The sequence below is a fragment of the Caenorhabditis briggsae genome (genome assembly GCF_000004555.2).
Source record: "Caenorhabditis briggsae complete genome, chrII, whole genome shotgun sequence".
Classification (NCBI taxonomy): Eukaryota; Metazoa; Nematoda; class Chromadorea; order Rhabditida; family Rhabditidae; genus Caenorhabditis; species Caenorhabditis briggsae.
In genome coordinates, this window is record NC_013486.2 from 5,592,286 (window position 1) to 5,605,017 (window position 12,732).

Here is a 12,732-nt window from a genome sequence, read left to right on the forward strand (position 1 = left end):
CGGTTCACGGTCAGTAGTTACTCAGGCAGGACGAAAAAGACGAAGATGGAATACGAAAAAAGAAAAGGAGACAGAAGACAAGTGTGCCTAATTTCGTACTTTTGCCGCGTTTTCCTTGCCTGCCACTCATCTAGCTTATACATGCAACTACTCAGAATTCTTATGAAGGTTGAAAGAATTGAAATGGACTGGCTGATGACGATTTGTGCTCAGCTCCTTTTCGGATCTACATCACTGATCCCCAATACAATAACATGAATAATGGGAAAATACATACTATGCCTTGACAAGCTTTTCAAGGCATTGTTTCCTCTTCTCGTCAGAGAGGTCGATCTATTGTTCGATGCCAAAAGTGTGTGTTGATTTTGAAGGGCAAAGTGGCTCCCTGCTGTGAAGAAAAGGGAGAAGAATTGCCATATTTTTGACCCTATGCCGCCCTCCTCATACAACAATCGCGGGACGACGACTCTCAACAACTAAAGAGTCCAATTAACACCGAATTAGCATAATTTGACACGTGTATGTTTTTTTCTGGGTCATTGAATAGGAATGGGTGTACGGTAAGTTGGTAGCAAAGGAGAAATGCCTGGTGGTCGTAATTTTTAATGCTTTGACTACTGTAATTGAGGAAAGCCCGCAAACACTTCAAGCCTGTTTGAAAATCATTGTTTTTCTTTTCGAATTTCGTCGCATGATGCAACATAGCTCTACCGGACGCTCGAACAATCTTTTTGCTGGTTTGCTAGAAAACCTCATAGGATTTGAACATAGGACTCGCCGTCTGCGCCTCTAGCCTCCGAATTTTCGAAACAACTGTATCTCGGCTTCTAGACGTGCTAGAAAGTTGATTTTCAGACTAAAATCAAGTAATTTTTTGAATTTTGCGAAGCTGAAAAAACTCTGGAATTCCAAGATTGAATTTTTGTGATTTTTTGTTTGAAAATAGATGTTTGTTCAAACTTTTGGTTAGGTTACCAAATTTCACATTTCCTGGTATTCAATTTAGTTCACAAATCAACTTTCTAGCTTTCATAGAAAGATAGTAACGGGCATTTGAAGTTTCTACTGTCTGCGTCTCTTCAAAAAAGGTCAGAGACGCAGTGTGCTTCGTTGTCTGCGTCTTTAGCCTCTGAAACTTAAAAGGACTGTATCTCGGCTTCTAGAGGTGCCAGAGAGTTGCTTTTTTCACGAAAAAGAAAGAAATTCTCTGAATTTTGAGAACCAGAGGGTTTGTCTCCACCATTAGCTTACTGTTTCCGTTTTTCGTATGATCATATTCTTACCTTAAGAATTTTTAGTCTTTTTTCAGAAAATGCATTTTTTATCGTTACTCTTTTTTCAGGCATATGATGTGGACTCTTCGCTCTCCAACTCTTGCCTTTCGTGATCGGGTTATGGAAGGGAAGCCGACTCAGGACATGATGGTGAGTAGTTAACACTGATTTCCAAAAACGAGTCTTATTAGGGTATAAAACGAGTCTGATTAGGGTAATTGAGTCCACATCTTTTAGTAGTATTGAAGATCGAATGTGAATGAGTCTGAATTTGTTAGAAAGACATTAAATTTATACACAAATATATAGGTCGTTGGTCTCCATCTCAATATACACATAGATATCGCACATAAGAATAAAACTGAGTGGAGAGAGAGAGAGAAAGCAAGAAGGGCAAGTATTGTTTGTCTGTTTTGTGGATGAACGAGGTGAGAAAACTTTGACGACGACGAAGCGAAAGGAGGTTCCCAACAAACCAAACACATTCGAGACAAAATCGAAAAATAATTTTGTAATTTCAAAAATCTGTAGCAGTTTTCGTAGCAGCTCTGAAAGTTGAAACTACGAGAAATGTTATAGTCATTTTGATTCGAACATTTTCGAACTGGCTATCTGAAAGTTCTGATGAACCCTTCGAAGTTGGCAACTCTAAGCTGCTGACTCACATTTTTACCAGTGTGTTCACTCTGAAGTCCTCTGTTCGATTATTCAAAATTAGCCATACTAGGCTGCACATTCGATTATATATACACACACTCGGTCATTCACAACGTCTGGAGTCTCAGCCAGTGGATCAGAAGGTTTCGAGACCAAGGAACATTTACGCAGCAAAAATAACTAGTGCTCCTGGAAGCTCCTTCGTTCAGCGGAGTTACAGTTTTCCCATATTCCCCCCTACGTCTTCTCGCTTCTTTTGGGCACACCAACACACAAAAGCCATGATTTGAGACGGGGGAATTCTCCAGGGAGCGCACACGCAATACAGGGATATCGAGAATTTTCAGACGCTGTGATTGAGTGTCATTTGGCACGCCACCTAATCTATGCCGTCGGATTTGGCTGAGATTAGCCGAGAGAAATGTTGCCTGGAACGAGAGATTCGGTCAACAAATTAATTCCCCGGAGTGGATAACTATTGTTCTGAAGTCTCGTAAAATATGTACTTTAGAAAAACACAAGCACAACAACATTAGTTAAAAAAGGGCAAACAATTCGTGATACACAAAGCAATTTAGTGGTACAAAATCCATAATTCGGGGGTACAAAATACATGAAAATTCGATTTAATACCAGCGAATTGTGGACCCCACAATCATTTTGCCTAAATAATGGGATACAAAATATTTAAAAACCAAATTGCAGGTACTCTTGGAACTGGATCAATCCCAAATCGTCGAGCTTGAGCTACATCATCCAAATCAGCACTCGGTGAGTGAAAATTTCTATGGACATGAGCTATAAACTCCGGGATCAAAAATGCGTTCTCACTATTTACTCAATCTTCAAAACGGCATTCGATTATTGCCTATTATAAAAACGGGCCAGTCGTTTCTCCATGAAAAAAATGGTTTTCTGCACGTAATGTTCAATTCACTAGAGTCGTTCTCTGAATTTCGTAATACTTTTCTGACTTTTCACTGATATCCATCCAATCGAATTCGACCCATTCCACGATATTGGAGCGCACATGGTGGCCGTATGTTTTCTATGTCATCTTCTTCTCATGTCATAACTGCCAAGCCAAGTGTTCGTGGGGCACACACGCACGCACAAAAAGCAGTAGCCAGCCGGTGTTGGGTTTTAAAAAGGCGGTTGGACACAGAGAGATATAGAGTATCTATCCTCTCTTGTCGTCAGTTTTACTTCTTCTTCAATGCCTTCATTTTTCCATTGCTGCGGTTTTTTGCAACACTTCCAGTGCACCTGTCATCGTTGTGTCCTTGTATCTTTCATATATGAAAATCCCAGATGAAAAGGGAAGAACGGGAGAATTTTTGTGCAATTCATTTTTGTACTCTTCGCAATATATTGCTCGAAAAAGCTGTTGAAAAATGTTCTAGGAAATTGTATTGTTTTGCGAAATTTTGGAATGTAGAAGTTACCGTAAAACCCTTAATAGAAGGGCGCCTTGACATCCAACTTAGAGCTAATTTTTCTCGGATCCCATTCTGGAAATCAAAAATGTGTCAACTGATAGAATATTTGTGATTTTATAATCAAAAATTTATCAGTTGACAACTTTTTTTAAATCTTTGACGAGAACCGAGATAAATTAGCTCCAACTTGACAGTGTGGGTGCCCTTCTATTACAGGTTTCACGGTATATACAGCTTGTAAAATAGTTGTCAAAACACTTTCCCTTTCAGTGTTTTTTTCATATTATCTCTCACATATGGTCAGTGAAGCTCGACGCCTTCGTATTCTCTTCCTTTTTGTCGATCGCCGTGCTCGGGCAAGGTCCTCCTCTGCGTCTCTTCGTCTCTATTATCTCTCATCACTCCGCCCCTCTCCCCTCTCTCTCCCTTCGCTGCCTTCGCTCCTCCGTCTTTCAATCCGTCTGCTGTCTCGTCGTTGCCTCGATTAGGGGGCGGGTACGTCCTCCTCTCTCACTTCGATCGGTTGGTCGCTGGGCGAGTCTCTCAGTCGGGGCTGTGGTGGTGCGTTGATGCCTGCTTGTGTGGCCGAGAGAAGAGTCCTCTCGGGCCTGCTCCTTGTCTGCTTTTATATTTTTTGCTGCTTTAGAATGTTTATTTATTCAGTCTTCGAAAATTAGAGATCTTGACGTTATGGAGACTAGAGAGACATCATGGCGCCGTTTTCCTTATCATTTTCTTACACTCCTCTTCGATAGTCGGACGAACCCCCATTTTTGGCTTTCTTTTCTCGTACGAATTCTCTTTTCTTCGCCATCGCCTTCTAGTTTAATTCAACATATTCTTCTCTCCAGAAAACTTGCCGAGAACCGCCGTAGCAACTACTACTTGACGATAATAATTCAAACCTATCGTTGGTTCGAATATTCAAGAAATCAAAAATGTGTGTTGCATCATCGGTCTCGGGAACAAATGAGTTGACTATCCAGTCTATCTGCCGTGCACTTCCTCTCATGATTGAGATCCAAAACTATCAACGTTGCCGTCCATCGTTCATGCGACGTGTTCATCTGAAAAACGAAGCCGCGCTGGCGACGAGACCGGATAATTTTGAGGGGCTGGAGAATGAAGTCATCAAGGGAGAGGTACGTAGTAGACAATTTAATCGACAGAGAACTTTACTACGGTCGGGGGCTGTAAAGAGGGATAAGCCGTCGGGGAGAAAACGACCAAACTGTAAATTTTATTGGTAGGATTGCGAACGCATGGAAAACCATGAAAGAATGATTCAGAGAGAAATTAAGAGATCAAAGTGAAAAGGTTTTTTGCAGGTTTCGATGGCTCAATTGGCCAATTTGAAGATCATCGCGAGTCAATTGAACGCCAGCAACGAGCCCGAAGATTTGGATATTCTCATTCATACGCTCGTCACTGGAGGACAGGTTAGTGTACTACCGTAATTATCAGAGTGAAATGGGGTGCAGCAAATTTCTCCGCAGCAACAATTATGACCGTATCATTAACACGCATATCTGATCAACAGACTAATTCAATGTTGCTTAGTCTCAGCGTAGACACCGTAATTCGCAAGGGGTTGTAGACGAAAGTGTGTATTACTAGAAGCTTCTAGTCTAGTCGAATGTGCCCCCTTCGTGAGTCATTCTAGACGACAAACTAGACAAATAACTAGAAACCTCGTAGACTTTAGTTTTCAGCGACTATTAGAAATATTCCTTGCATGGCAAAGAGCTGCCGAGACAGCGCCAACTCGAGAAATTGCATTAGTAATTGAGCGTTTGGGTCGGGGGTCCTACTTTGTTATTCTTGGTCTGATGAGTCCCAATTTTGAATTGTTTCGCGAATAAGAAATACATGTTTAGTAATTCTTTAGCGTCGCTTTTTCTGCCTACTGCTACAGTAGTAGCAGTAAACAGGAACGATTTTGAAGAGAATAAACAAAATCCACCTCTAAAATTTTACTATAAACCAGATTACATGAAAAATAAGCTTAAATTAGCGAAGATGTGAATACACTAAACTAGTCAGACAATGCTTCCAGGTTGCTGTCGAATCGCGCGAGAAAGAGTGCTGTCGTCAATTCTTGCTTGCAATTTCGAATCTTCTTCCAATTGGATGCATCAAGTTGGCCACTTACAAGGATCAATATTTACCAGAGTATAGGTGAGAAGCTTGATCTTTCATCACTTGGATTATATTAGCAATATATGTTTGACCAGACAAGGGCCTAGTAGTACTCATCGGATAGAACAATGACGTGTTTTCTGTTTGACTAGACAACTTGGTGTGCTTCTGAGTAGGATAGTTCATCGCAAAAATGATCAACGATGCGTTTTGCAGCTCTCGGTTCAACCTGATCGGCGGCCCGCACAATATGGATATTCCTCTCGACGTTTCGGATGTCATCGTTGTCCGTGTGATGCCACGTGATCTCTCGATCGTTGACTCTGACAAGATGTCCCTCGAAAACTGTGTTATCGAGGTTCGTCGTCGTCCAGAGAATGACGGCTCCGGTGGAGGACTTCCACAGATAGTCAAGCGCTACCGGGATCTTCTTCTCGACGCCGACGTCAGGGATACTCTTCTCGAAAGCGTGCTCCGCACCACTCGCGAAGGCTGGATGCACAAGGCAAAGATTTGCTACCAAATGAAGCATCACCTTCCAGCATCGGAAATCTTCAAGCACATCACTGGAGTGGGATATGATGTATGAAAGCCTTTTTCTGATCTCTCATTCTCAATAATTGGTTTTCAGGATCGTCAAGTTGTGATGTACTGGACCGCGGGACTCTCGGATGCCTACAAGCAACACGTCATCGCTAGTCTTCAACACACTCGCCACATGTCTATTCCACAGACCTCTACGACCTCTTCTCGTTGAATTTCCTCTCAGTTTCGTTCGCTATCATCTTTTCTAAGACGGCTGTGCCGTTCAATTCCATCCACATTGTATTGGTTGTTCTGATTTCATACACACCGTAGTTTTCGTTGATAGATCTTTTTTTCTTCGACATGCCGCTGTCACATCAACCCAACAACCGATATTCTTCCATCGTTTTACCCATTTCTGTTCGTTATCTCGCACCTCTGTCATGTGTTCTCTCAATTTGGCTTTAGCATCTCCTCCCGTTCTTTTAATCATATTCATAATAATCCACTTCATGTGTGACTCCACCCCAATCTCCTCTTCCTTCACTCATAATATTCTTTTTCTTTTTTCATTTTATGCATTTCCTTCTTCTTCTTCCATTCTATTCTCTTCTTTTTCTTCCTTTCTTCATGTTTTTTCTAGTGATTCTATTTCTTACAACTTTCAACGCATTCTGCCGCCGCCGTTCATTCAAATGGGTCGAATTTTCCCCCGTCCAATCTGTCCCATCGTTTTGCCTTTTCAATGGCATTTTCCGGTAGTTATAACTTTCATACCAAATCCGTTTCCATCTCTATAGATCTACCAAACCTACCTCGTTGGGCTTAGGTCTCTATAAATCTCTATTAATAGGTATCGGGGATACACTACACTTCTTGTACCGCCCCAAAAAAAAACGAGATTTTCAGATATTTACACTACCATCTCCTGAAATGAGCATCTCAAAATTCCAATAGTTTTCTCTCTGCGTAAAAATCTTTCTCCGTTATTTTTTGCCTAGATTTGTCTCTGTTCCATTCACGATGGCCGTCTCGTTCACCGTTAGTCCATCGCCTTATTCGTTTTATATTACATCTTCACACCCCATTACATTACGCATTTTATTCATTGTAAAATAAATGGAATTTTCGTTTCAATTTATTGAGATCAAGAAGAAATTATGGAATTACAGAGAAAACCCAGAAAAAATCAAAAAATTACTGTAGACATTTAATTCTAGTAATCAAAATATGTCCAATATCAACACTCTTCTTCTCAATGGTCTTCTTCAAATCATCGACATGTCTCAAATGCACTTCACACGACAATCCATTCTCTTTCTTGATTTTTTGTAATCCAGAAAGAATCCAATACAACGACACGCCTTCTTCATCATCTGAATATTCCTTGGCTTCTGAACAGTGAAGTTCTTTGGGGAATACAACGAATGCTCGATGATTCAATGCGTTTTCGCTGACTTCTTCGGTTTCTTCTAACTCAGTTTCTTCTTGATTCGGTCGATAATCAGCGACAGAGGCAAGAACGTAGACCTGAAAAACCATTAAAATTTCCAATATTTAAAATTTTATTAACTTTCAACCAACCTTATTTGTGAAATTACCGCAAAACTGGAACCAAACTGTCGCTACCAGAGGCTGGAGGTCAAAACGAATTGTCGCTGGATTTGGAAGCTCTGAAAATGAACTTTGACTTTCCGAACATCGAAATCCCGAATTTTCGAATTTCTGACATTTTCGAGATTCCTGGATTGTCGAACTTCTAAATTTTGAAATTCTGATATTTAGAATTTCCGAACTCCACATTTCAGAATCTCAGATTCTCGGAATCTCAGAATCTCAGAAGTTTCAGAACTTCTGACTTTCCGAATTTTTGAGATTTCTAAGTTTTGAAGATTTTTGACTTTTTGAAATTTTGGAATTCTGAATTTTTGAGATTTCTAAATTTCTAATTTTCTAAGTTTCCAATTTTTCGAGATTCTTGGATTTTCGAATAACTGAATTTTGAAATTCTGATATTTAAAATTTCAGAACTCCACATTTCAGAATCTCAGATTTTTGAAATTTAAGAATCTTAGAATTTCAAAGTTTCAGTATTTCAATAAATTAGAATTTCAGAAATTCTGACTTATTTCTTTTTGAGATCTCCGTTTTTCTAAAAGAATTTTGTTTTTTGAATTTCTGAATTTCTAGATTTACAAATTTATGAATTTCTGAATTTTGATATACCGGAATTTTCGAATTTCTAGATTCCTGAATTTTTGACATTTAAAAAATTCAGCATTTAAGATTCAAAGAGATTTCTGAATCTTTGAGGTTTTTGATTATTCCAATTTCTGAAATTCAGAGATTTCTGATTTCCTTTTCTCCGATTTTACCATAATAATACGCATAAAAATGGCATACCATGCATAAGTCTCCAGTGAAGAGTATGATTATCAAAAGACGCAGTGTGCCCATCAAAAATCAATGGATCAGCTAAACTTCTTGGATGCGTGAGGGTGCTTCGAATCTCAGGAACTTGTAAATCACACACTTTTTGATCGTCTCCGATGTCTGAAATAATATTTTAAAAACTGAAAAAGTTTCACCAGGCCGTAAAACCTGTAATTGAAGGGCCACCACTTGAGTTCAATTATCTCGATTCATATGCAAGATATCAAAAATGCGTCAACTGATAAAATGTTTGTGATATTATGATAAACAATTTATCAGTTGACAACTTTTTCATATCTTTCACAGGAACTGAGGTAAATTGGCTCAAAGTTAGAGGTCCTTCTATTTGAGGTGTTTGGTATATAATCGCTTACCCAGCAAAACTTTGTTTAGCATATCAATAACGGAAATTTCCAATTGAACATGATTTTTAAGATATTTCATGAATATTCCATTCACTTCTCCTTTCACCTAAAAATAATCAATAAAACAATTTATGGGTTACTGTATTCCCACTTCGTATGCTCCAACTCCACCACTAGTCGAGTATCCGTAAACCATGTTTCGATGAGCACGGTGAAACTTTTTGAATTGCTCCGAGTACTCCACGAATGGTCCAATTGCTTCGTATCTAAACAAAAAGGTGATCCTCAAAAAAAATGTCTAGTTTACGGTATAAATTTTCTGCAGACATCCAGAAGAAGAAGATTTAATGATGGTTGTTTATCGCGGAAAATTGAGAGAAGCTAGAAAAGAATTTTAAACTTGAAATAAAATTTTAGACTTACCCAGTCCATGCTGAGAGCATGCTGTGGTTGATGAGCATCTGCTGGAGCATCTACGCCCAATAAATAGCATTGACCATTTACTTCGAAACCATGTCCCACGAAGTAAAATACGGCTGTAAAGTTAAGGTGTTGAGATTAGAACTGTTAGAACTTGTAATAGAAAAGCTCGCTAACTTTTAACTTTGAGCTAATTTTTCTTGGTTCCTGTAAAAGATATCAAAATGTGGTGGTACCAGGGATGAGAACTCGGAAAATGAGAACTGCTACATATGAGAACTAGACAAATAAGAACTCGTTTTCCGGCTCTAATTTTAGGCTCAGGATCCAACCTTTTTGAAAAATTTTTTCGAAATGGTCTCGTTCTTCACAATGCTTCAAGATTTTCCAAAAAAATCCGTGTTTGCCATGTACTCTCCGAGTTCTTATTCGTACGAGTTCTCATATGTAGCAGTTCTCATTTTCCGAGTTCTCATCCCTGGTACCACCCAAAATGTGTCAACTGATAAAATATTTATCATAATACCACCAATATTTTATCAATGGGCAGATTTTTGATATCTTTCTTAGGGACTGAGATAATTGAGCTCAAAGTATACGGTGGGCTTCTATTAGAACATTTACGCTAAATTGTATTATACTGGCACAAAAAATTCGGATCTGTGGAATAGGAAGTCCGGTGGCCGTGGCCGAAGATCCCACAGTTACAACTACAGTAACCTACAATTTTCTTATTTTCAGAATTTATTTCCTCGTTTTTTGATGGGTTTTCGTCGAGTTTCCAGTTAAAAAATATTTCTAGTGTACGGTAGTTTTCGTTGTGGTACCTTGGGCCGCGGCCAGACTTTTGTACACTTTTATAGGCATAATAGAAAAATTGAAATTACCGTATACTCCATCTCCAATCAGCTTTTTGTATTCCCGAATGAAATATCTCATTTCATCGAGCGTAAGATCAGCTAGCGTTACAGTTTTATAGTTCATTTTCTGTATAAAATGAGTTTCATTTCAGGATTACTGTAGTTGGTACCTGTAACGCATCTGCTAATGTTTGTGCATCACAATGAGGAGTCATTAGTTCTGGGAGATGTTTGTAGGAGCAATTGCTCATCACAAGAGCCACTTTATCAGCTGCGCGAAGGTTAACGTCTAGGTTCGGACGGATTGGAACCGAATTCGTTTCGATCTTTTCCTCTTCTGCCAGAATTTGAGACAGGCGACCCATTTCTAGGTTTTTGCATGATTCACAGACTGAAAATCTTTTCTTTTTGGTTTTTTAAATTTTAAGTCATCGATTCCACGGTGTTTTTTCCGTAGCGACTCAGCAGTTCAATTCAAAGCTCTCGCTTCGAGACCAACGGTAATTTTACTGTATTTGCATTTGAGCGCGTTTACACGACATCCCGAAAAAAAACACCGTGCGATCCGAATTGAATCTTACGTTCATCATCTCTGACACAAGAAGTAACATCAATAAATTCAGATTCAATCCTTGAATGCCACTGTTTTCCATGTCTACGATAGTGTTCGGAATACGACAGTCCTTCTGGCACTTGATTAATAGCAATGCATTTATACTGATGTTCTGTTGAGCATTTACATCTAAACCTTTTATTTTATCTCAAAATATATTTTTTAAACCTCAAGAGAGTGTACGATCTCCCAGTATGTATCGGGTCCTTCGAATCATTTGTATACCACTTTATTTGAGGAGTGGGAAATCCTTGAGCTTTGCATTCTAGTTTTATGAAATCCCCATCGAAACTAATTGTGACTGGCTCATCGAGATATGGAACCCATCGCAATGCTTCTGTAAAATTAAATTTGGACAACCGCGGGTTTGGAGTACTAGAAAACTCCGGTGGCCGAGAAAACTGCGTCTGCTGTGGAGTCCTCGTGGACAACTGTTTTTTCTTTTTTTTTGGATTTTTTTTCCGTTTAATGCAAAACTTACTAAATTTTCGCCTTAATTGAAATTGAATAGTATCAAATTCGTCTTCATATGTTCTTGATAAATATTGTAGTCGTGCCAACAAATCGCCAACCTAGAATCTTCTCAAATTTTGGTTTTTTTTCTGTTCCCGCGTACCGTTTGTCCTCGGTTCCCCCATCTTCGCAACACTTGATCACAGCAGTTTTCTCGTTTTAAAAAGCTATCTATTTCTAGTTGTCTGTAATTTAAATTGTTTCCATTTAAAATTCCTCTTTCCTAACTTCATAGAAAAAATCGGGTCCTGGTCGTAGTCCACAATTTTCGTCCATAAATTATCCTTCTCGAGCTCTTGCGATAAAACGCGAAAAATACGAACCGGCAAATCCGCCAAATTTGTGTTCATCTCGGACTGAAATAGTCTACTAGATTAGGTTAAAGAACATAATGTCGTATATTTAAAAAAAGAAGATTGTGTTTAAAGTGTCATCTAAATCCTCAAAGGCTTACATCGATCCATATTCTTTATATTTATATATTTTTCTCCCTAGTCCCCATTCGCTCCTTCTCCTTCCCCGTAAATCGACAACCCTTCTTTCTCTTTACCGTGTCTATTTTACTGCCAAACCACACAATATATGTCTTTTCCCATCGAGACCCTCGCATCATGAGGCCTGGTGCAGTGGGGGAAGAATAGAGAGTGTTCGTCAGTAGGGGACGCAGAGTTTACCAGCAAACGAAGCGAAGCGTACAAACAACGCGCGGCCATTCTCCTCCCCCTTTTCTCTGTGTGTGTGGCCACAACTATCGATTGCCTTCGACTCAAAGGATTCTGGACGGCGGGTTTTAAACACCCGAATCGATAATATGTTTTTTTGAATTTATCGATTTTTGACCTTTTTTGCTCATTTTTTCCTTTTTTCGAGGTCTGCTACAGTCTTATTGTATGTATCTGTGTTTATCACATGTAGTAGTCATCTCTCTCGTTTTCGAAAATCATACTTTTATCTCCAAAAAAATCTGCTGTTCATTCACTCTATCATCTCTATTACCGTATTTTTTTCCGTTTTCCTCCGAATAAAATGTTATTTTTCCGAAATTTCGCCTAATAGACATTTTCCAGGCTTCAACCACCATTGTAATAACTCTGGAACAATTCAGAGATCCCAAAATTCAAAATGGAGTCTTCTCGTACAGCGTCAAGCATAACAAACGGGTAAGTTCCCTTCGAATCTCTGAAAATCTAGGAGACACCCAAATTTTTTGAATTTGGGGAAAAGGATGCTACCTGTGAGTGCGCACGTTTTGAGCTGGAGTTGGAGGAGACATTCCAGATGCTCGACCCACTTCTTCTGTTTTCATGTCGAGTATGGCGAGTCGAGTGTCAAGCGGCTGAGAAACCCAATTGTACATTCTCCGGAACGTTTCACGACCGGACTTTAGCTTGTTCCATGGTTTCGGATTGCGAAGCAAGTCGGAAAGTGTTCCCTGACTGCGACACAATATTCTTTCAGCGAATATGGCCTGTGGAATCGAGTGGTTCTTCAACT

General features: G+C 39.3%; 3 protein-coding genes across 3 annotated transcripts in view; 2 read left to right on the forward strand and 1 right to left on the reverse strand.

The window, feature by feature from the left end:
• Positions 1–549: 549 nt before the first annotated feature.
• CBG11190 lies at positions 550–6,266 on the forward strand (the record flags this gene model as incomplete). The annotated part of the gene is made up of 8 exons (XM_002630411.1): positions 550–560; positions 1,343–1,424; positions 2,637–2,702; positions 4,357–4,512; positions 4,699–4,809; positions 5,427–5,548; positions 5,726–6,092; positions 6,141–6,266. The coding sequence occupies 8 exons, from the start codon at positions 550–552 to the stop codon at positions 6,264–6,266; spliced, it is 1,041 nt and encodes a 346-aa protein (XP_002630457.1).
• A 965-nt stretch (positions 6,267–7,231) lies between these two features.
• Positions 7,232–11,588, reverse strand: CBG11191 (the record flags this gene model as incomplete). The annotated part of the gene is made up of 14 exons (XM_045242087.1): positions 7,232–7,564; positions 7,619–7,707; positions 8,438–8,587; positions 8,842–8,938; positions 8,984–9,098; positions 9,140–9,213; positions 9,256–9,368; positions 10,140–10,239; positions 10,283–10,503; positions 10,694–10,854; positions 10,894–11,062; positions 11,207–11,297; positions 11,342–11,423; positions 11,467–11,588. 14 exons carry the CDS (start codon positions 11,586–11,588, stop codon positions 7,232–7,234), a joined length of 1,917 nt encoding a protein of 638 aa, XP_045094481.1.
• A 772-nt stretch (positions 11,589–12,360) lies between these two features.
• The window catches only part of Cbr-ceh-38, a gene marked incomplete at both ends in the record, with an annotated part of 4,043 nt that continues 3,671 nt past the window's right edge, over positions 12,361–12,732 (forward strand). Inside the window, one exon of the mRNA XM_002630413.1 lies at positions 12,361–12,398. Within this exon, the coding sequence (XP_002630459.1) occupies positions 12,361–12,398 (38 nt within the window). The remainder of the gene's footprint in view (positions 12,399–12,732) is intronic.